This window comes from Nomascus leucogenys, chromosome 16 (genome assembly GCF_006542625.1).
Source record: "Nomascus leucogenys isolate Asia chromosome 16, Asia_NLE_v1, whole genome shotgun sequence".
NCBI classification, from domain to species: domain Eukaryota; kingdom Metazoa; phylum Chordata; class Mammalia; order Primates; family Hylobatidae; genus Nomascus; species Nomascus leucogenys.
In genome coordinates this window covers 51,707,406-51,732,263 of record NC_044396.1, presented here as the reverse complement: position 1 = coordinate 51,732,263, position 24,858 = coordinate 51,707,406, and the positions used below count along the sequence as shown (strand labels likewise).

At 36.7% G+C, this 24,858-nt stretch overlaps 1 protein-coding gene across 2 annotated transcripts in view; it reads right to left on the bottom strand.

Moving 5' to 3' along the window:
* Positions 1-24,858, bottom strand: part of VPS13B (vacuolar protein sorting 13 homolog B) — an 891,476-nt gene that overhangs the window by 278,970 nt on the left and 587,648 nt on the right. Inside the window, exons 32-33 of one of the 2 annotated variants that reach the window (XM_030795363.1) lie at positions 19,939-20,065; positions 18,101-18,244 (exon numbers count right to left, since the gene is read on the bottom strand). In XM_030795363.1, coding sequence (XP_030651223.1) covers positions 18,101-18,244; positions 19,939-20,065 — 271 coding nt within the window. Of the gene's footprint in view, positions 1-17,948; positions 18,245-19,938; positions 20,066-24,858 lie in introns of those variants that run through there. The other variant, XR_004026232.1, reaches the window with a different exon arrangement.

The following is a 24,858-nucleotide window of genomic DNA, read 5'->3' as shown; positions in this document are numbered from 1 at the left end:
TACTCTAGGCTCCAGCTGGGGAGCTATGTAACCCAAAACATGATAGTTTCTGTTTTTTTAAAAAAAAGAACTTACAGCAAAATTCTTTTCAGAGAAGATACTTTAGTGCAGTAGTTGTCAAATGCTGATCTACTCAACTCTCAGAATTTTGCAAATGTGCCCCAAATGTCACTATGGCGGTAGGTTATGTAGGTAAACATTCTGGTCCAGTGTAAGAGGTTTCCAATTTTTCCACATCCTTGTTGAAACTTGTTTTGATTTGACTTTTTTGACTGTAGCCATCCTAGTCAGTGTGGTGTTTTCTTGTGGCTTTGATTTGCATTTCCTAGATAATAATACTGAGCAACTTTTCACGTGCTTATTGGTTATTTCTACATCATCTTTGGGGAAATGTTTATTAAGATTCTTTGAGCCCATTTAAAAATTAGGTTATTTGCATTTTTATTACTGAGTTGTAAGAGTCCTTTTTATAGTCTAGATAGAAGTCCCTTGTCAAATATATGATTAGTAAATATTTTCTCCCATTCTGCAAATATATGATTAACAAATGTTTTCTCTGATTCTATGGGTTGTCTTTTCACTTTCTGGGTGATGTCCTTTGAAGCACAAAAGCTTCAGGGTTTTTAAAGTTCCATTTATCTATTCTTTTTCTTTTTGGTTTTTGTGATTTGGTGTCATATCTAAAAAAACACTGCTTAATCAAACATCATGAACATTTTCACCTATAGTTTCTTCAAGAATTTTTATAGTTTTAGCTCTTATATTTAGGTCTTTGATTCATTTTGAATTACATATGATATGATTTAGGCATTTTCCTTCATTCCTTTGCATGGGAATATCCAGTCATCCTAGCATTATTCCTTGAAAATACTATTCTTTCCTCCACTGAATGATCCAGACTACCTTGTCAAAAATCAACTGACTATAAACAGGAGAGTTAGTACCTGAACTCTCAATTCTATTTCATTGATCCATATGTCTATCCTTATGCCAGTATCATATTGTCTTGATTGTTGTTGCTTTGTCATAAATTTTTATATTAATGAAAGTTTAACATTTTTCATCTATATGTAACCCCCAACAAATAGTTCAAAAAATATAGGGCACTCAATATAGGACTGACTTTTGAAGCTCTTAACATTTTTAGAGGGTCATATATGGGTCACTAACCATACACAGCTTATGAAGAGAAACACTGGGAATAATGAATCTTTGAGGAGAAAATGCAAGTATCTTTCAATGCAGCTTTAACAGTTGCTTCATCTATTGCAAAGAGCTAAAATTTCAGCAATAATTAATTTGACAGTGACCCATTAATAACAGTCCTAACTGATTTCATGAAGATCAGTTCTGTAAACCTTTCCTATGGCTGAGAAAAGTCAACAGTGAATCCTGAGTGAATAGAGCAAGGTGAGCAGAGCAAAGCAGTGGGATACACACATCCTTCTGTTAGTCTGCCACCTGAAAACAACCCCAGGGCTTACAGAAGCATCTCAGTATCAACTGTAGTTTCAGCAAGATCTCATTTACCTGAGGAATAAGCTGCTGGGGCAAACTGTGTTATCAACTGGGCAGAAGTCTATGGAACAGACACCCTTCCAAAGCCTGCCAGATGATAAATAGGACATTTGGAGCATTCTATTACATCATCCTTTTATCCAATCAAGCTCAAAAACATTAAGAAATAGTCATATATGCTCTATAATCAAGCAAACTGGAGAAGGATCTTGGGCAAGATATAATGTAGTAGATAGAAAAAGAGATGAAAATTAATGATCTCTAGCTGGGATGACAAAGATGGTGATGGCTTTTATTGAGTTCTTATTATATAACAATCACTAAGAAAAACGCTTAAGAAACAGCTTCCCAATTAATCTCTACAACAACCCAATTGGGAAGGACTATTATTATCTCAATTTTGCAGATGATTAAATTGAAGCTCACATGAATTAAAGTAACATGTCCAAGGCCACACAGAAAGTAAACACAGGAGATGGGATTTATTGCCGGACTCCAACAACAAAGCTCAAGTTCTTGACCACTGTGTTTTCTTTCTTACATGTCCCCCGAGACTTATATCCTGAGAAAAATCAACAAACAGACCTTAACTGCAACAATTCTCTCCATTCTCTCTTACCTCCCTTGATGCAAAAGAAAAGCATTTTCTTTTTTTTTTTTCCTTTAAGGTTTTAGTTCAGTGGTACATGTGCAGGATGTGCAGGTTTGTCACATAGGTAAATCTGTGCCATGGTGGTTTCCCGCACAGATCATCCCATCACCTAGGTATTAGGTGCAGCATCCATTAGCTATTCTTCCTGATATTCTCCATCTCTCCATCCCTCCTCCACCCCTCCCCCCACGGACCTCCGTGTGTGTTGTTCCCCAACATGTGTCCATGTGTTCTCATCATTGAGCTCCCACTGATAAGTGAGAACATGTGGTGTTTGGTTTTCTATTCTTGTGTTAGTTTGCTGAGCATAATGGCTTTGAACTCCATCCATGTCCCTGCAAAGGACGTGATCTTGTTCCTTTTTATGGCTGCACACTATTCCATGGTGTATACTTACCACATTTTCTTTATCCAGTCTATCATTGATGGGCATTTAGGTTGATTCCACGTCTTTGCTATTGTGAATAGTGCTGCAGTGAACATAAACATGCATGTATCTTTATAACAGAAGGATTTATATTCCTTTGGGTATATAACCAGTAATTCAATTGCTGGGTCAAATGGTGTTTCTGCCTCTAGGTCTTTGAAGAATCACCACACTGTCTCACACAATGGTTGAATTTATACTCCCACTCAACAGTGTAAAAGCATTCCTTTTTTTCTCCATAATCTTGCCAGCATCTGCTGTTTTTTGACTTTTTAATAATAGCCATTCTGACTGGTGTGAGATGGTATTTCATCATGGTTTTAATTTGCCTTTCTCTAATGATCAGTGATCCTGAGCTTTTTTTCATGTTCCTTGACCACATGTATGTCTTATTTTGAGAAGTGTCTGTCCACGTCTTTGGCCCACTTTTCAATGGTTTTTTTTTTTTCTTGTAAATTTGGTTAAGTTCCTTGTTGACTCTGGATATTAGTTCTTTGTCAGATGGTTAGTTTGCAAAATTTTTCTCCCATTTTATAGGTTGTCTGTTCACTCTGATGGTAGTTTCATTTGCTGTGCAGAAGCTCCTTAGTTTAATTAGATCCCATTTGTCAATTTTTGCTTTTGTTGCGTGACTTTCAGCATCTTCATCGTGAAATCTTTGCCCATGCCTATGTCCTGAATGGTATTGCCTAGATTTTCTTCTAGGGTTTTTACAGTTTGGGGTTTTACATTTTAGTCTTTAATCCATCTTGAGTTAACTTTTGCATATGGTGTAAGGAAGAGGTACAGTTTCAATTTTCTGCATACGGCTAGCCAGCACTCCCAGCACCATTTATTAAATAGAGAGTCCTTTCCCTATTGCCTGTTGTTGTCAAGTTTGCTAAAGACCAGATGGTTGTAGGTGTGCAGTCTTATTTCTCAGTTCTCTACTCTGTTTCATTGGTCTATGTGTCTGTTTTTGTACCAGTACTATGCTGTTTTGGTGACTGTACCCTTATAGCATAGTTTGCAGTCTGGCAGTGTGATGCCTCCAGCTTTGTTCTTTTTGCTTAGAATTATCTTGGCTATTCAGGCTCTGTTTTGGTTCCATTTGAATTTTTAAAAAGTTTTTTTCTAACAAACAGAAAGGAATAGCATCAACGTCAACAAAAAGGACATCCATACCAAAACCCCATCTGTAGGTCACCAGCATCAAAGACCAAAGGTAGATAAAGCCACAAAGACGGGGAGAAACCAGAGCAGAAAAGCTGAAAATTCTAAAAACCAGATAGCCCTTTCTACTCCAAAGGATCATAGCTCCTCGCCAGCAATGGAACAAAGCAGGATGGAGAATGACTTTGATGAGCTGACAGAAGTAGGCTTCAGAAAGTTGGTAATGACAAACTTCTCCAAGCTACAGGAGGATGTTCGAACCCATTGCAAGGAAGCTAAAAACCTTGAAAAAAGATTAGATGAATGGCTAACTAGAATAAACAGTGTAGAGAAGACCTTAAATGACCTGATGGAGCTGAAAACCATGGCATGAGAACTATGTGATGCATACAGAAGCTTCTGTAGCCGATTCAATCAAGTGGAAGAAAGGGTATCAGTGATTGAAGATAGAGAAAAAAGAGAAAAGAAATGAACAAAGCCTCCAAGAAATATGGGACTATGTGAAAAGACGAAATCTACGTTTGATTGGTGTACCTGAAAACGACGAGAATGGAACCGAGCTAGAAAACACTCTTCAGGATATTATCCAGGAGAACTTCCCCAACCTAGCAAGGCAGGCCAACATTCAAATTCAGGAAATACAGAGAACACCACAAAGATACTCCTCGAGAAGAGCAACCCCAAGAAACATAATTGTGAGATTCACCAAAACTGAAATGAAAGAAAAAATGCTAAGGGCAGCCAGAGAGAAAGGTCAGGTTACCCAAAAAGGGAAGCCCATCAGACTAACAGCTGATCTCTCGGCAGAAATCCTACAAGTCAGAAGAGAGTAGGGGCCAATATTCAACTTTCTTAAAGAAAAGAATTTTCAACTCAGAATTTCATATCCAGCCAAACTAAGCTTCATAAGTGAAGGACAACTAAAATCCTTTACAGACAAGCAAATGCTGAGAGATTTTGTCACCACCAGGCCTGCCTGACAAGAGCTCCTGAAGGAAGCACTAAACATGGAAAGGAACAACTGGTACCAGCCACCATGAAAACATGCCAAATAGTAAAGACCATCGATGCTATGAAGAAACTGCATCACTTAACAGGCAAAATAACCAGCGAACATCATAATGACAGGATCAAATTCACACATAAGAATATGGACCTTAACTATAAATGGGCTAAATGCCCCAATTAAAAGACACAAACTGGCAAACTGGATAAAGAGTCAAGACCCATCAGTGTGCTGTATTCAGGAGACCCATCTCACATGCAGAGACACACATAGGCTCAAAATAAAGTGACGGAGGAAGATCTACCAAGCAAATGGAAAGCAAAAAAAAAAAAGCAGTGGTTGCAATCCTAGCCTCTGATAAAACAGACTTTAAACCAACAAAGATCAAAAGAGACAAAGAAGGCCATCACATAATGGTAAAGGGATCAATTCAACAAGAAGAGCTAACTATACTAAATATATATGCACCCAACACTTGAGCACTCAGATTCAAAAAGCAAGTCCTTAGAGACCTACAAAGAGACTTAGACTCCCACACAATAACAATGGGAGACTTTAACACCGCACTATCAATATTAGAGAGATCAGTGAGACAGAAGGTTAACAAGGATATCCAGGATCAGAACTCAGCTCTGCAACAAGCAGACCTAATAGACATCTACATAACTCTTCACCCAAAATCAATAGAATATACATTATTCTCAGCATCACATCACACTTATTCTAAAATTAACCACATAATTGGAAGTAAAGCACTCCTCAGCAAATGTAAAAGAACAGAAATCACCACAAACTGTCTCTCAGACCACAGTGCAATCAAACTAGAACTCAGGATTAAGAAACTCACTCAAAACCACACAACTACATGGAAATTGAACAACTTGCACCTGAATGACTACTTGGTAAATAATGAAATGAAGGCAGGAATAAAGATGTTCTTTGAAACCAATGAGAACAAAGACACAATGTACCAGAACCTGTGGGACACATTTAAAGCAGTGTGTAGATGGAAATTTATAGCACTAAATGCCCACAAGAGAAATCAGGAAAGATCTAAAATTGACACCCTAACATCACAATTAAAAGAACTAGAGAAGCAAGACTAAACAAATTCAAAAGCTAGCAGAAGGCAAGAAACAACTAAGATCAGGGAAGAACTGAAAGAGATAAGAGACACAAAAAACCCTTCAAAAAATCAATGAATCCAGGAGCTAGTTTTTTGAAAAGATCAACAAAATTGATAGACTGCTAGCAAGACTAATAAAGAAAAGAGAGAAGAATCAAATAGATGCAATAAAAAATAATAAAGGGGATATCACCACTGATCTCACACAAATACAAACCACCATGAGAGAATACTATAAACACCTCTATGCAAACGAACCAGGAAACCTAGAAGAAATGGATAAATTCCTGGACACATACACTCTCCCAAGACTAAACCAGGAAGAAGCTGAATATCTGAATAGACCAATAACAGGCTCTGAAATTGAGGCAGTAATTAATAGCCTACCAACCAAAAAAAGTCCAGGACCAGATGGATTCATAGCCAAATTCTACCAGAGGTAGAAAGAGGAGCTGGTACTGTTCCTTCTGAAACTATTCCAATCAATAGAAAAAGAGGGAATCCTCCCTAACTCATTTTATGAGGCCAACACCATCCTGATACCAAAGTCTAGCAGAGACACAATAAAAAAAGAGAATTTTAGACCAATATTCCTGATGAACATTGATGCGAAAATCCTCAATAAAATACTGGCAAATCAAATCCAGCAGCACATCAAAAAGCTTATCCACTATGATCAAGTCTGCTTCATCCCTGGGATGCAAGGCTGGTTCAACATACGCAAATCAATAAACATAATCCATCACATAAACAGAACCAACGACAAAAACGACATGATTATCTCCATAGATGCAGAAAAGGTCTTCAACAAAATTCAACAGCCCTTCATGCTAAACACTCTCAATAAACTAGGTATTGATGGAATGTATCTCAAAATAATAAGAGCTATTTATGACAAACCCACAGCCAATATCATACTGAACGGGCAAAAACTGGAAGCATTTCCTTTGAAAACCAGCACAAGACAAGGGTGCCCTCTCTCACCACTCCTATTCAACATAGTGTTGGAAGTTCTGGCCAGGGCAATCAGGCAAAAGAAAGAAATAAAGGGTATTCAATCAGGAAATGAGGAAGTCAAATTGTCCCTGTTTGCAGATGACATGATTGTATATTTAGAAAACCCCATTTTCTCAGCCCAAAATCTCCTTAAGCTGATAAGCAACTTCAGCAAAGTCTCAGGATACAAAATCAATGTGCAAAAATCACAAGCATTCCTATACAATATTAATAAACAGAGTGCCAAATCATGAGTGAACTCCCATTCACAGTTGCTACAAAGAGAATAAAATACCTAGGAATCCAACGTACAAAGGATCTGAAGGACCTCTTCAAGCAGAACTACAAACCACTGCTAAACGAAATAAAAGAGGACACAAACAAATGGAAGAACATTCCATGCTCATGGATAGAAGAATCAATATTGTGAAAATTTCCATACTTTCAAAAGTAATTTGTAGACTCAATGCCATCCCCATCAAGCTACCAATGACTTTCTTCACAGAATTGGAAAAAACTGCTTTAAACTTCATATGGAACCAAAAAATAGCCCTCATTGCCAAGACAGTCCTAACCAAAAAGAACAAAGCTGGAGGCATCATGCTACCTGACTTCAAACTATACTACAAGGCTACAGTAACCAAAACAGCATGGTACTGGTACCAAAACAGATAGTCCAATGGAACAGAAAAGAGCCCTCAGAAATAACACCACACATTTACAACCATCTGATCTTTGACAAACCTGACAAAAACAAGAAATGGGGAAAGGATTCCCTATTTAATAAATGGTGCTGGGAAAACTGGCTAGCCATATGTAGAAAGCTGAAACTGGATCCCTTCCTTACACCTTATAAAAAAATTAATTCAAGATGGATTAAAGACTTACATGTTAGACCTACAACCATAAAAACCCTAGAAGAAAACCTAGGCAATACCATTCAGGACATAGGCGTGGGCAAGGACTTCATGTCTAAAACACCAAAAGCAATGGCAACAAAAGCCAAAATTGACAAATGGGATCTAATTAAACTAAAGAGCTTCTGCACAGAAAAAGAAACTACCATCAGAGTGAACAGGCAACCTACAGAATGGGAGAAAATTTTTGCAATCTACCCATCTGACAAAGGGCTAATATCCAAAATCTACAAAGAACTTAAAGAAATTTACAAGAAAAAATCAAACAACCACATCAAAACGTGGGCAAAGGATATGAACAGACACTTTCAAAAGAAGACATTTATGCAGCCAACAGACACATGAAAAAATGCTCATCATCGGCCATCAGAGAAATGCAAATCAAAACCAAAATAAGATACCATCTCACACCAGTTAGAATGGCCATCATTAAAAAGTCAGGAAACAACAGGTGCTGGAGAGGATGTGGAGAAATAGGAACACTTTTACACTGTTAGCGGAACTGTAAACTAGTTCAACCATTGTGGAAGTCAGTGTAGTGATTCCTCAAGGATCTAGAACTAGAAATACCATTTGACCCAGCCATCCCATTACTGGGGATATACCCAAAGGATTATAAATCATGCTGCTATAAAGACACATGCACACGTATGTTTACTGTGGCACTATTCACAATAGCAAAGACTTGGAACCAACCCAAATGTCCATCAACGATAGACTGGATTAAGAAAATGTGGCACACATACACCATGGAATACTATGCAGCCATAAAAAATGATGAGTTCATGTCCTTTGTAGGGACATGGATGAAGCTGGAAACCATCATTCTCAGCAAACTATCACAAGAACAAAAAACCAAACACTGCATGTTCTCACTCATAGGTGGGAATTGAACAATGAGAACACTTGGACACAGGGCGGGAAACATCACACATCGGAGCCTGTCATGGGGGGATGGGGGAGGGATAGCATTAGGAGAAATACCTCATCTAAATGACGAGTTAATGCGTGCAGCAAACCAACACGGCACATGTATACATATGTAACAAACCTGCACGTTGTGCACATGTACCCTAGAACTTAAAGGAAAAAAAAAAAAATAGTTTTCTTTTCTAATTCTGGTTAGAGTGTCAATGGTAGTTTAATAGGAATAGCATTGAATCTATTAATTACTTTGGACAATATGGCCATTTTCACAATATTGATTCTTCCCATCCATGAGCATAGACTGTTTCTTCATTTGTTGTAAAGCACTTTCCCAAAGATGTGCAAAATAGTTGCTCTGTGGTTTAGGGTTTACTGGCCCATCTTTTCCCTCTCCCCACAAAGCCACCACTCAAATTTAACACGCATTTGATTAATCTGATTCAGAATCAGCCTTATATTAAAAGTCAGGCCATAACAGAAAAATAGGGGGACAGAAAGCAAGACTCATTAAGAAGGATTAGACTAGTTGGGAAGACGGGATGACTCAGGTATTAGACACTGCTATGTTGAATCATCCTCTTCTATAAATGTTTGGGTTCCCTGGACAGTGAGTTAAGTGCATAGATATAAACTGCTGACTGACCCAGTCTAAGAATTTTCTAAAGGGTGGATGGCAAATAAATGAACAGCTCTGAGGCCTTAACTTGGCTTTCTAGCAAGGATTCCATCAGAAAAATCATCTGGATTTAAGAGAAGGAGTTATCAGGAAGAAATTTAAGAATCAGGAAGCTATACTGTTTTAAGAAAACAGATATCCTGTTTTAACAAACAGGAAGCTAGGCTTTCCTCAGCCAATGAAAAACAGCTTAATATGGCATCAAGCTTATACCCTCTCCTGTTTCTGTCAAACTCAGAGGATACTTGAGGTTTTCTGGCTGTGTCCACTGAAAAGAGGAGTGGGGATTGCAAGAAGGCTCACAGAGGGCAGCAGGAGGCTAAGTAGAGTTTCACTCTCATGTAGGCTAATGAATGATAATGAATCAATTAAATAACACAATTTCTGAAGTACCTGACAGTTCTAATAGTCTCTGATTCTGTCAGAGGACCTCAGTATGATCAGTTTATGTTTATAAAGTTAAACATAGTAAGGGATTGGAAGCATACTGGGTGAAATTAACTACTCCAACTAGAACTTCCAGTACAATGTTGAATAGAAGTGATGTAAGCAGACATTCTTGTCTTATTGTTGATTTTGGGGGAAAGTATCTAGTCTTTTATCATCAACTATGATGATAATTGTGAGTTTTTCATAACTATGATTTATCAAGTTGAGTAAGCTCCCTTCTATTCCTAGTTTGTTGCGTGTTTTTATTATGAAAGGGTATTGGATTTTGTCAAAATTTTTTTTTCACTTATTGAGATAATCATATGACTTAAAAAATTCTACCGATACAGTGCTTTACATTAATCGATTTTCAGATGTTAAACCAACCTTGCATTTCTGGGTAATCCCATGTGGCCATACTGTATAATTCTTTCTATGTTGCTGGATTCAGTTTGCTAGCATTTTGTTGAGGATTGTTGCATCCATATTGTCCAGAGGTATTAGTCTGCAGTTTTCATTTTTTATGTTTTATTGAATGGCACCTCAAACCCTTTGCCAAAAAAGACTAAGCATAACAAATTTCATTAAAATACCATTTCTTCTATGTCATACCATTCATTCAAGTCTATAAACTTTGGTTCCCAACTGCTCATGATAAAATACACACTTCTTAGCGTATCTTCCATTATTTCCCTGCACAGTTCCTTCACTCTAGAAAGATTAATTTTTTTCACTGTCCTACCAAAAAATCCTAATGCTTAGAAACCTCCATGTCTTTATTCATGCTATTTCTCCATGTTGAAACTATTTTTTATTGATGGCAAACTTAATGTATACTCCCCTACTGCTTCTCTTCTCTAACAACCAACATCCTTAATCTAAATGAAGTTTAGGCTTGTAAGAAAGATTAAATCAGTTACAGAAAATGTAAAGCTATATAATCTCTGCACACGAGTAGGTGTCTTTATATTTTGAGGTAGTTCCAAATATTTATTATTGTCTGTCTTCCCTACTAAATATATGCGCATTAGACATGAAAGCAGAAATGTTACCTCTTTTGTTTAATGCTGTCACCCTAGTATCCATAATAGTATCTGACACACAGGAGGCATTCAATATTTATTGAATAAATAAATAGGCTACTCTTTTCTATGTATTCCACTTATCCATGAAGCTAGATCATTGATCACCTGGCCTAAAGCCTTCTCTTTCTTCCCTGGACTCACAAGTCTAATTTTCCATAGAGTATATTTAATACTTTTCATATACTGCTCTGAGTTCTTAGTTATCATTCCATTTGTCTATGTTTTACTTCCCAACCAGATTATAAAAGCCTAGAGGGCAGAGACCATAGTGTATTTATTTTTCAAACCTCTGTCAGACTGTAGCCAGTGTATCTGGCATATAGTAAGCTCTCAATAAACAATGCCTAATAAGACTAGTGTAGACAGTTTACTAGAGCCTGAGGAAAACTTAATGCATTACTGGATTTCTGGCAAAGAAATCTATAGGGATAAACATCATCAGGGCTGAAAATTTTAAAATTTTATTGTCTTCTTGATGTCTTACATCTACTTTGAGGCAACTGTGGTGTTTTTCTGTCTCAGTACAAGCTTGTTTTTCAGGAGAAAATTACATTAATTTTAACCCTGACAAGTCCTAACTAAAACTGTGACAGATGTGAGAGTTCAATGTACCTAAGAAATCCTTCCCTTGGAGAAGATCGGCAGTAAAATACTTAATATCTTTTCCAGGCCTAGATTTTAAGAAATTTGAGGTATTCCGTCACAGCCCCTCTTGTCCCTTTAAGGCTCTGCTTGAATCCATATTTTATTGGAACCTATGTTTATTGCCTGGTTACAAGTAGTCTATCCAGGTGCCTCTGAAAGGAAACAAAATACTCAGCATAGCAACACCAATAGGAGGTCACCCTATGCACATCGTCCAAAATTCCCATCTCCTTTCCTAAATACAGAAATATGTAGCCTCTGATCTGGCTTTTTCCATTCATGACTACCTCAAGACAGTAAGCGGCAAGACAGACCAGAAAATCAACATACTCCTTCATGCCAGTCTCAGTTTCCTCTCTCAAACCCCCCTTTACCCACATACATTTTGGTTATTCATTTCCTCTATATCCTTCATCTTACCTGAAATTCTATTCCAGAAGACATCTGTTATTACGCTACCACACATTTAAAGTCCCTTTCCTTCTTTACCTTCAAGTTCCTATTTCTAATTATTCAGACAATCCTTAGTTTGGTCAAGAATGTCTCGGAGAATTTTTCACTTTCTACTAAAAGACAAGAATTTCTATGCCTAAAATGAAGCACAACTACAAAATTATTATTTCTAAGTTAAAACAGTAAAATATCACCCCAAACAACCTCTACCATCACTTCATATGGCATAAGCTCAATGAAGTTCATAGCAAAAAAGCCCGATGCATTATTTTCTATTTCATAAAAAAATTTCAAATATCCAAGTAGATATTAGCCAGACAACATTTTTCTATACTATTATACTTTTTAATGTAGTAAATAATAATACTTAATATTTTAGAATGATAGAATAAAGATACTGGTCAATTTACTAATTTATATTAATAGAAGAACACATTATTTTATTGTTCCCTAGATTTTCTCTAACATTCTTTACACCAATCTCAAATCACAATCTTCTCTCATCTGGCTCTTTTATGCCAAGTGTGGAGCAGGTCTAGAGAACTAACAGTCCCAGAACAGAGAAGGCAGAAAAAGAACTTCAGGAAAAATGGCTCTGGGGGGGAAAGCAGAGGTGATGCTTTTTGATAAGTTTTACAGTGTGAAAAATTAAATTGCGAGGAATTATGGTAGAGCCACTGATGGGAATGGGGTGTGGGTTAGTGAGAGGGAAGACACAGAGATTTTTAAAAAACTGAGTAAATAGAAAATGTGGCAATGAGTGGCCAGGTGCAGTGGCTCACGCCTGTAATCCCAGAACTTTGGGAGGCCAAGGCGGGAGGATCACGAGGTCAGGAGATCGAGACCATCCTGGTTAACACGGTGAAACCCTGTCTCTCCTAAAAATACAAAAAATTAACCGGGCGTGGTGGTGGGCGCCTGTAGTCCCAGCTACTCGGGAGGCTGAGGCAGGAGAATGGCGTGAACCCAGGAGGCGGAGCTTGCAGTGAGCCGAGATTGCTCCACTGCACTCCAGCCTGGCAGACAGAGCGAGACTCCATCTCAAACAAAAACAAAAACAAAAACAAAAACAAAAAACAAAAAAAACGAAAAAAAGAAAATGTGGCAATGAGTAACTCCAATAGTATAATGACAGGAAATATTATCACACTACATTAATTCACTAAGCAATGAATAATATTTATGTCATCTTTATAATGAAAACAATTGAGATTGACAAAAAAGAATATGATATAAGAATCCTGGGAAGATGGAAGTGTAGAAAGGAAGTGCAGAAGAGATAGAACGCTTATTTACAACAAATAGCAAGTGAATACGGTAATAGTGAATCAAGATATGATAGTCCATTCAGGTTATTTAGAAATATGGAAATAAATACTTGAAGAAACAGCTTATAAAGAGTGGCTGACTGTTGGGCAGGATGAGGTGAGGGTATCAGGGATTGATGCTACTTTGATGTATTTCATTAGCAAAATTTGGTTGTTAAAATTCATTTACTAATTTGATAAAAATAAAACCATATTATAATAAATAAACTAATGCCCATGATTATATAATTGGGCCTTTATGAGACTAAGACTATCTTGTAAGAAGGTAAAGAACCTTCTGAAGGGTAAACCAATTGTGTCAACCACAGTCCTGTTAAACACTGGTTAAGAAATCAAGGCTGAGTAGTGGAGCTCTGTTTTGGGAGTGAACTTAGAATTGTAAATTTGGCTTTGGCTGTTAAGGTATCCAAAAGGTTGACTCTCACCTCACGTAAAAGGCAAGGAACTCACACATGTAAGAATCCCAAATAACGTGCCTCTTGTACTAGTCCTCTAGAGCCAGATGTCACGGAAACATGAAATACAGAATGGGATGGTGAACTACGCAGCAAGCTAGATAAGGAAGGACGTGTACTTTGTAATATGGAATGCATTTTGATTTTTGAATATTAAATTTCTGTTTCTTTTATGTAATTTCTCAGCCTATCATAACACAGGTTGAGTATCCTTAATCGGAAAATTCAAAATCCAGAATGCTCCAAAATCTGAAATTTTTTTAGTATTAACATGACATGACTCTCAAAGAAAATGCTCAGTGAAGCATTTCAAATTTTGAGTTTTCAGATAGGGGACTCAACCTGTATGTATAGAGAAATAAGGTTCATTTAAAGGCAGAAACCAAATATTCTGGGAGCTAGAAATCATGGAAATTATAGTACTTGAAGGGGACAGTGAAAATCTAATACTACAAATACAGGCCCATTGGTCTAGTGGCCTCACCCCATCTAAAACACATTCTTCAGAGCAAAAATATTGGAACATTTTTGTTTAATGTGGGAGACAATTTTCCTAATCCATCATCCAGTCACTTTGGCTGTGAACTGGTAAATTTCATTACGTGTTAGTTGTCTTTTTAATTAAAATTAATATTAAATATTGGTTCTGGCAAGAATCCTCAGATTACTCTATGGTTTTCACTTCTAGTTCCAAAGATATGCCCATTTTTTCCCCTTTGTTTATTGAATAGATGTTTCCTCCACTAATACATAATCCCTCTATCATATTACACTTTTTTTTTGAGACAGGGTCTCATTTTGTTACCTGGTTGGAGTGCAATGGTGTGATCTCGGCTCACTGCAGCCTCGACCTCCCAGGTTCAAGTGATCCTCCCGCCTCAGCCCTGCAAGTAGCAGAGACTAAAGGCATGTGCTGTGCCACCATGCCTGCCTAATTTGTGTGTGTGTGTGTATGTGTGTGTTTGTTTTTGTAGAGATGCGGTTTTGCCATGTTGCCCAGGCTGGTCTTGAACTCCTAAGCTCAAGCGATCTGCCCACACCTTGGCCTCCCAAGTGATATTATTCTTGATTATTCTTGAATAATTTTTAATCTTCCTTTTATTTTTTTTGAGACAGGGTCTCTTGCTCTGTTACCCATGCTGGAGTGGAGTGGCATCATCACAGCTCACTTCAGCCTCGACCTCTGGGGCTCAAGTGATCCTCCCACCTCAGCCTCCCGAGTAGCTGGGACTACAGGCACACACCACCACATGCAACTAATTTTTAAATTTTTTTTGTAGAAATGGGGTCTCACTATCCTGCCCAGGCTGATTGTGAACTCCTGGGCTCAAGCAATCCGCCCACTTCAGCCTCCCAGTGTTGGACTTAACAGGCGTGAGCCACTACGCACCCAGCCAAAATTAATCTTTCAAATAAATATTGCCAAAGGTTGTCTGAAAATGGTAACACCTTCAAAAAATATGCTACATTAGGCGAGGCATGGTGGCTCACGCCTGTAATCCCAGCAGTTTGGGAGGCCAAGGCAGATGGATCCCTTGAGGACAGGAGTTCAACACCAGCATGGGCAATATGGTGAAACCTCATCTCTACTAAACAAAAGAAAAGAAAAGAAACATATATATATTTAATGTTATATATATTAATTATAAATAATTAAATATACATAATTTCTTCTTATAGAACTATGTTTCATCAACATACTATCAGATGGTGGACTTAGAACAGATTTGACATTTACTGGTCTATAATTCACAGGGTGCCTTCTAAAAAACCTGATAAATGGGATTCTTATTATTAATCCATAATTCCTATGAAATAGTAGTTGTTTATAATATCAGGATTATATTATATATACTAACATATATATCTTCCTCCATTTTCCCAATAACTTAGCCAGGTTTAATTTTCCTATTTTTCTTTTGTTCTCAAAAGGAGCTTTTAAAAAAATTGCTGGCTGGGCACAGTAGCTCACGCCTGTAATCTCAGCACTTTGGGAGGCTGAGGGGGCCGGATCACCTGAGGTCGGGAGTTCAAGACAAGCCTGGCCAACATTGTGAAATCACGTCTCTACTAAAAATACAAAAATTAGCTGGGTATGGTGACACGCACCTGTAATCCCAGCAACCTGGGACACTGAGGCAGGAGAATCGCTTGAACCCAGGAGGTGGAGGTTGCAGTGAGCTAAGATGGCACTCTAGCCTGGGCAACAGAGTGAGACTCCGTGTTAAAAAAAAAAGAAAGAAAGAAAGGCCAGGCGTGGTGGCTCACGCCTGTAATCTCCGCACTTTGGGAGGCCGAGGAGGGTGGATCACGAGGTCACAAGTTGGAGACCAGCCTGGCCAACATGGTGAAACCCTGTCTCTACTAAAAATACAAAAAAAATTAGCTGGGCATGGTGGCAGGCACCTGTAATCCTAGCTATGCAGGAGACTGAGGCAGGAGAATCGTTTGAACCTGAGAGGTGGATGTTACAGTGAGCTGAGATCACACTACTGCACTCCAGCCCAGGCAACAGTACAAGACTCCATCTCAAAAAAAAAAAAAAAAAAAAAAAATTTTGGTAGTGCGGTCGTGAAACCACACTAAAGGCAGTCAACTAGCCCTTTCAAAATATACCCTTGACTTATTACAGAGTATTCTATGTAACTAAAATGTCTCTATATTCATAAACTATCAGATATGAGTTCTGCTAATAACTTAAAAATTGAATCATATTCTTCCAGTGCACTGTAGGTCTTTTCTAAAATACTGAAAGTTTTACAGATATGTCCCACCAGGGTTGGGAAAAGGTCCAAACAGTCCTTTCTCATTATATAGCCTGTATTTTTTAACTGTGACATATATACATAACATAAAATTTACCATTTTAACCATTTAAAAATGTTCATGTCATCTGTACCTGTAATATGATCTCTAAGAAGAAACACATAGCCACAGATATCTTTTTAAAGCAGAAGAAAACAATGCCTATCTAGTTTATGGAATTGTCAGTAATGATTCAACATTCAGGGAAGGATAGTAACTCCGAGTATCCCTTTATTTACTGAAATTGATCCCCCTAAGAGGCATTAAAAGTATGTAGATAAATAGTTAATAACCAATTTGCTAAGTTATGTGAATCCTAAAACAATCAGTGATCTGAGAGATTTCTTTGACAGGAGACATTCATAAAATTGGCACAGATAATATAGGAATGTAATTTACTCTTATCCAACTCAACTTGCTTCAGAGGCCTCATCGAAAATGCATGGGGAAATATTTTTTAGTTTGCTTATTTTCATGTCATATAATTACATTTTTATGGATTCCCTAATGTATATTTAAAAAGTCAATATTTTGGACAACATGTAGTTCTAAAGTCCTTTTACAATAGATATTGAATAAATAGATATGGCTAGAAAAGGATGATTACATTAGAAAATCTCCGTTTACAAAAGAAAAAAGATTTATCATTTTAAAATAATTTTTTTAAAAATAAAGAAGACTGAAAGAATAATGTCACAGTTATAATACACAATCTGTGGCAGAACAGAAACAGCGCTGCCTTGAGAACTAAATTCCTCTTCATTTCCTACCTTCTTACTAAACAGAACTTAAAGCCTTCTTTACCACTCATGACAAAAATAAAAGCCACATCTTTTTCATATATAAACAATTTGTTCACCTGAGTTTTTATAAAATATTTATTCTACGTGCAGAATGTTAGAGAAATGTGGAAACAAAATGCAAAGAAAATATATCTTGAGAAGAATCTAACAAATAGCTTTCTTTGTTTCTTGCTGACACACTTTGTGGTTACAATACAGGCTTCCAATGAACACCGGATCAAAATTAAAATTCGAGGCAGGCATTCAACTTTTATGATTGTGCCCATTCATTTCCCACTGAGCATGGGAAACAAATGCTTTAGAAGTTATTTATTGAAGATATTCCCATAGTACTCTTAGAAAGTTCACTTCCAAGAGGCCTTATTACTGTAATGTATCCGAGTAAATGAAAGCTCTACCGGGATTCTCACATCATACTTTAGAATTTCAGCAGGCTAATAAAATTATGTATATAACAGAGGTTCCTCTGAGGTCAGTCCACAGCAATTTTGCAAAGGTACAGGATAAATAAGAGGAATAGAGACCAAACAAATTTCTAAAATAAAGAATATCAATCCAAAATGATTTATGACTATATTTTGAATAAAGTTAAATACAGAATAATTAAGCAGAAAGCAGTCAGCTTAATTATAGTTTTCCTACTGTGAATGTAAACTTGGAACAAATGCAGTAAGCCTGATCAAAATCAGGTAACAGTTACCTCTGCAGTCTTGTTTGATGGTTCCAGTCCAGTCATATTTGCTACTATTAACTGATGTAAGAGTTGAACTTGAGCCACACTTAGGAAGAAGTCCAGGTTTGTGGTTATATTCACTTCTAAGGAATGGCCACACACTAAAATCTCCTGAAGCAAAAACGGTAGAATACAGATAAAGAAACATGACAACTTTCAGATGATAATTTATCATTCTTACTTATTTGACCTCCACTACTTTGGTGACATTTCCTAGGACTCAAGTTCATACATTAAGGAGAAGAGCAAAAACGGTGAGCACAGCCACTTGACACAATTTAACAGACAAATTTCATATTTATGAGGGCGTGCTGTGTGTTGGGCCTTGTGCTAGATATACACAACTAACAATAAGAAGTCTTCACCTTTTCATACCTATTTGACTTTTCCATACCTCAAACTATTATTATTGTTTTCAATATGTAGCAACAACGAAATTGTGTAGCATAATCTTGTTCATGAATTCAAACCAACAAATATTTACTATTTCCTCAGTACTAGGTATGACAGTAGAGTCCTAGGAATATCACAAAGAATAATGTTGGCCTTGAAGGGCAACCTGCTCTTGAGGAGGTTATAATCTAGTTGGGCAGACAGATGTAAACAGACAATTGTAGGCAGGCAATTATAACTGCTAAGAGCCACAGTATGAATATTCTCCAAAGGATATACTCTAAATGATTTATCAGAAAACAGAGTGTTGAAGCTAAAGATAGCTAGACTAATTAATTTCACTTCTTTAAACTGCTAAAATCTTGGCAGCATTGGGTACATGTCCATAACTTAATTGGTGCTGTTCTGCAAAACCTAGTCACTTGAACATTTATCACTGGAAAACCATTCAGACAAGGAAAACAGAACAAAACAAAAAAAAATCCAATAAGTCCTGCCTCTTGTCATGATGTGCATGTGGACAATGTTCAAATGCTTGGAAATGTCCAACAGATCTTCTCCTTATAGTATCATCCAGAGGAATGGATTTAAGGAGACTATGACTAGTCCAAATGCAAATGAGACAGCTTAGAGCAGCTTTTAATAAAGCCATAAAGAATAGCATGTCTGAAATACTTATCCTTTTTTTTTTTGGTTAAATAATTTTTTCCTTCACAAGTTCTCTGTATTCATTCACTCTAGTTAGAATTCTTATTCTATTCCTCAAGTATTGACAAAAAGGGAAAAAAGTATACCAATTCAGGATTTAAAAAAAATAGTCACCATAACATTACCCAAGAGCACAAAAACTTGTACTAAAAATAACTTGGCTCTATTGGTGGCATACATCCTGTTAAAACTTGCAAATAATTGATCTCATACTTAATAGTAGATTAAATAGTATGAATGCAATTGGTAGAATCAGCATCTAATAACATAAAAGCAAGGATAATTGTCATTTTTATAGAACTTTAGCTTTTCAGATTCCTCTTATAATTATTTTTTCTATTGATCAGTTTGAACCTTATAACAATCTAGAGGGCAACAAGAGTAGTTATATATGAGGCAACTAAGGTATGCATAACAATCTGGGTAGATTGGTTAGCTCCTCTATGCCTCAGTTTTGTCATCTACAAAATAGGGATATCCGGAGTAGCAAATAAGATTATTATGAGGATTAAATGAGTTATTACAAGGAAAGCAATAACTGAAGAGTACTACAAAGTGCTCCATAAACGTTAGCTATGATAGTAGCCATTATTATTAATGAGCTAATTTGAAGTCCTATGGGCTGAAACTGTGGCAATCCCTAACATACAAAGAGGAACAGTTCCATTATTTAGACTAAAATAAAATCAAAATTATGTTCTAACCTCAGTATGAAAATTTTCTGGAGAAATTACTTTGGTGAAAATGACAGCAGGTGCTCCAGTTATTCGGACAGAAAAATCTGTCAAAATGGGGGTCAAAAGTGCTCTCCTTTCTTGATGCCGCTGTATGCTAAAAGATAGAGTAAAAGATTATTAGCCATTTCATCATTTTCAAAGACAATTTTCATTAAATTTGTACAAATCTTTGTACTACAAACATGTATGGCAAAATTACATTATTATTATGAGAGTGCCTATTTGCATATTTTACAGTCATCGTTTCTTAACTTCAATTCCATAAGATTTATAAAAGATGAAAACATTTTGACAAATTCAGGTATAATTAAGCAATTTCATATTGATATAATCCCAGGGCTTTTTAACAAATAAATTTTTAAATTTTTACTTCTTTTTATTCTTGGAAATAGTTTCATATCACTGCTGTTACCACCAATAATCTTACTATTTTTTGGAATAATTTTTAATTTCCTATGTTTAATATCTGACCTTCCATTTGATAACGGCTGTCTTGCTGACCTCATTAGGGTCATGAGCATATCCTTTTAATCTTTGAATTCTTTTCTTTTTAAGGTCTGAGAACAATGTTAATTCATTTTTTTTTTTTTAAAACAAGGTCTTGCTCTGTCACCTAGGCTGGAGTGCAGTGGTGTGATCATGGCTCACTGTAGCCTCAATCTCTTGGGCTCAACTGATCCTCCCACATTGGCCTCCTGAGTAGCTGGGACCACAGGAATGTGCCACCATGCCTGGCTAATTTATTTTTATTTTTTTGTAGAGACAGAGTCTCCTCACGTTGCCCAGGCTAGTCTTGAACTCCTAGGCTCAAGCAATTCTCCTGCCTAGGACTCTCAAAGTGCTGGGATTACAAGTGTTGAGCCACCATGCCCAACTGTTAAGGTTTTTGTGTGAGATATTAAATGCTTCCTGAAAACAATCCTGTATGTAAAGTAGGGACTGTTAATAGTCCCATTATTATCTGTAAGGAAATGAAGTTCAAGTACTGGGCTAAGGCTACACAATGAGAACAAAAGTTCCAGAATTGGACCTGGAGGGCAAGTTGACACCAAAACAGCTTTTGGCCTCTATTTTAGTTCTTCTTTATATATTCCCAGCTTTGGTCAGTTATTTAGCAGAATATTTTTACCTGAAATTTAAAATTATTAATAATTTCACAATCCAGCATATAAACAGAATCAAAGACAAAAACCACATGATTATCACAATAGATGCAGAAAAGGCCTTTGACAAAATTCAACAGCTCTTCATGCTAAAAACTCTCAATAAATTAGGTATTGATGGGACGTTTCTCAAAATAATAAGGGCTATTTAAGACAAACCCTCAGCCAATATCATACTGAATGGGCAAAAACTGGAAGCATTCCCTTTGAAAACTGGCACAAGACAGGGATGCCCTCTCTCTCCACTCCTATTCAACATAGTGTTGGAAGTTCTGGCCAGGGCAATCAGGCAGGAGAAAGAAATGAAGGGTATTCAATTAGGAAAAGAGGAAGTCAAATTGTCCCTGTTTGCACATGACATGATTGTATATTTAGAAAACCCCATCATCTCAGCCCAAAATTTCCTTAAGCTGATAAGCAACTTCCGCAAAGTCTCAGGATACAAAATCAATGTGCAAAAATCACAAGCATTCTTATACACCAATCACAGACAAACAGCCAAATCATGAGTGAACTCCCATTCACAATTGCTTCAAAGAGAATAAAATACCTAGGAATCTAACTTACAAGGGATGTGAAGGACCTCTTCAAGGAGAACTACAAACCACTGCTCAACGAAAGAAAAGAGGATACAAACAAATGAAAGAATATTCCATGCTCTTGGGTAGGAAGAATCAATATCGTGAAAATGGCCATACTGCCCAAGGTAATTTATAGATTCAATGCCATCCCCATTAAGCTACCAATGACTTTCTTCACAGAATTGGAAAAAACTGCTTTAAACTTCATATGGAACCAAAAAAGAGCCCTCATTGCCAAGGCAATCCTAAGGCAAAAGAACAAAGCTGGAGGCATCATGCTACCTGACTTCAAACTATACTACAAGGCTATAGTAACCAAAACAGCATGGTACTGGTACCAAAACAGAGATATAGACCAATGGAAAAGAACAGAGCCCTCAGAAATAATACCACACATCTACAACCATCTGATCTTTGACAAACTTGACAAAAACAAGAAATGGAGAAAGGATTCTCTATTTAATAAATGGTGCTGGGAAAACTGGCTAGCCATATGTAGAAAGCTGAAACTGGATCCCTTCCTTACATCTTATACAAAAATTAATTCAAGATGGATTAAAGACTTCCATGTTAGACCTAAAACCATAAAAACACTAGAAGAAAACCTAGGCAATACCATTCAGGACATAGGCATGGGCAAGAACTTCATGTCTAAAACACCAAAAGCAATGGCAACAAAAGCCAAAATTGACAAATGGGATCTAATTAAACTAAAGAGCTTCTGCACAGCAAAAGAGACTACCATCAGAGTGAATAGGCAACCTACAAAATGGGAGAACACTTTTGCAATCTACCCATCTGACAAAGGGCTAATATCCAGAATCTACAATGAACTCAAACAAATTTACAAGAAAAAAACAACCCCATCAAAAAGTGGGCAAAGGATATGAACAGACACTTCTTGAAAGAAGACATTTATGCAGCCAAAAGACACATGAAAAAATGCTCATCATCGCTGGCCATCAGAGAAATGCAAATCAAAACCTCAATGAGATACCATCTCAATGGCAATCATTAAAAAGTCAGGAAACAACAGGTGCTGGAGAGGATGCGGAGAAATAGGAACACTTTTACACTGTTGGTGGGACTGTAAACTAGTTCAACCATTGTGGAAGTCAGTGTGGCGATTCCTCAAGGATCTAGAACTAGAAATACCATTTGACACAGCCATCCCATTACTGGAGATATACCCAAAGGATTATCAATCATGCTACTATAAAGACACATGCACACATATGTTTATTGCGGCACTTCACAATAGCAAAGACTTGGAACGAACCCAAATGTCCATCAGTGATAAACTGGATTAAGAAAATGTGGCACACATGCACCATGGAATACTATGCAGCCATAAAAAAGGATGAGTTCATGTCCTTTGTAGGGACATGGATGAAGCTGGAAACCATCATTCTCAGCAAACTATCGCAAGAACAAAAAACCAAACACCGCATGTTCTCACTCATAGGTGGGAACTGAACAATAAGAACACTTGGAGACAGGGTAGGGAACATCACACAGTGGGGCCTATTGTGGGGTGGGGGGAAGGAAAGCATTAGGAGATATACCCAATGTAAATGACGAGTTAATGGGTGCAGCAAACCAACATGGCACATGTATACATATGTAACAAACCTGCACGTTGTGCACATCTACCCTAAAACTTAAAGTATAATAATAAAAAAATTATTAATAATTTCAAAGGAAGTACATGGTAAAAGATGAAACTGGAAAACATTATTGAGAAAGCAAAGTTTGTGCTGGTATAGATCTTCAAGTTCACTATGTATATTCTTAGTTTTCATTTTATAAACTAATATACATTTATGTTTTGTTAGCAAGCCATACCTCAAATTTTCCTTCAAGCTATTAACTTAATATTCCTTTTAAATATGCCCTTATTATTCCCTTATATCATAAAATGATAAAGTTGAAATCAGAGAATTGGCATAAATTATCTCATGAAAAAGCCTAGTTAAAATTCAAGTCTTTCTACACCATTTTTTCTTTTTATCAGAGTAGTCCAGAGAGTACTCTGGTCTTTTGTTAAACTTGTAATGAGCAGAGCTCTATATGGTGTCTGCCAAAAAAGCAAATTGGATCATCTGTTTCTATGACACATAAGTATTGGATTTCAAGAAAGTCAATTCTAAAGAATTAAGAGATCTGGTGAGTAGAGAGTAACAGGAAGAAGTATTAAAATCTGTGACTATAGAGGAAGGGTTGAGATCCTGAGAGACATCATAATTACAGCCTAATAGCTCAAATTCCATAAAATGACCAATATGAGAAACATGTAACATCTGATATGCTCTCATAGGGGAGTGCTAAAATATACGATGTATTAAAAATACCTTAAGATGGAAAAGTTGGCAGGGAACCAAATAAGAGCAAACATTAACAACCAAGGGCAATGAAAAACAGGGTACTTGTCCATATTATACATTTCTCTCCATCATGTGATAAATTAAATCAGTAACACAAAATATGAAGGACCTTTGCCCTTAGAAGTAATAACAAAATATAAATAAGTCAGTAGTCTTATAAAACTATAATTTTTCTGGTATATAGTGTTTTTATGATATCTCTGGTAAATATTTGAGGTAATGGTAAATATTTTTAAAAATCATTGAAAATCTTTACAGATTCAAATATTTTCAGGAATAAATTCAAAAGAAAAACAGAAAAGAAACACTAAATAACTACAATTAAGAATTAAATTCTGTCAATATTTTACCATATAACAGTCTAAGTTTCAAAATTCAAAAGAAGGAACTAAAACACAGAGTATTAACTGAGGTTGTTAATGACCTTAGGGTCATTAAATTGAGAGGGTCAGCACTCTTAATGAATCAAGGGAATAGAGTTTAACAGGTATTTGAGATAAGGCAAGGATTTTTAAATGACCTGCCTACCTAGATCTCGGGCCCCTGAAGGGCCGGAAAAACATCAACCCATCAGAAACAGGAAAGAATAAGAAAGTTTGCCTGTCTTGGCAAGAGAGCTTGTTGAAAAAACAAATATCTCCCTGGAAAATTAAAAATAATGAGAAATATCCTATGTGTATTAAGTGGCTCTAACTTATATTACCTGGGTGGTCCTCAAATCCCCATTCTGTTATTTATATAGCAGTAGCATCAGAACTT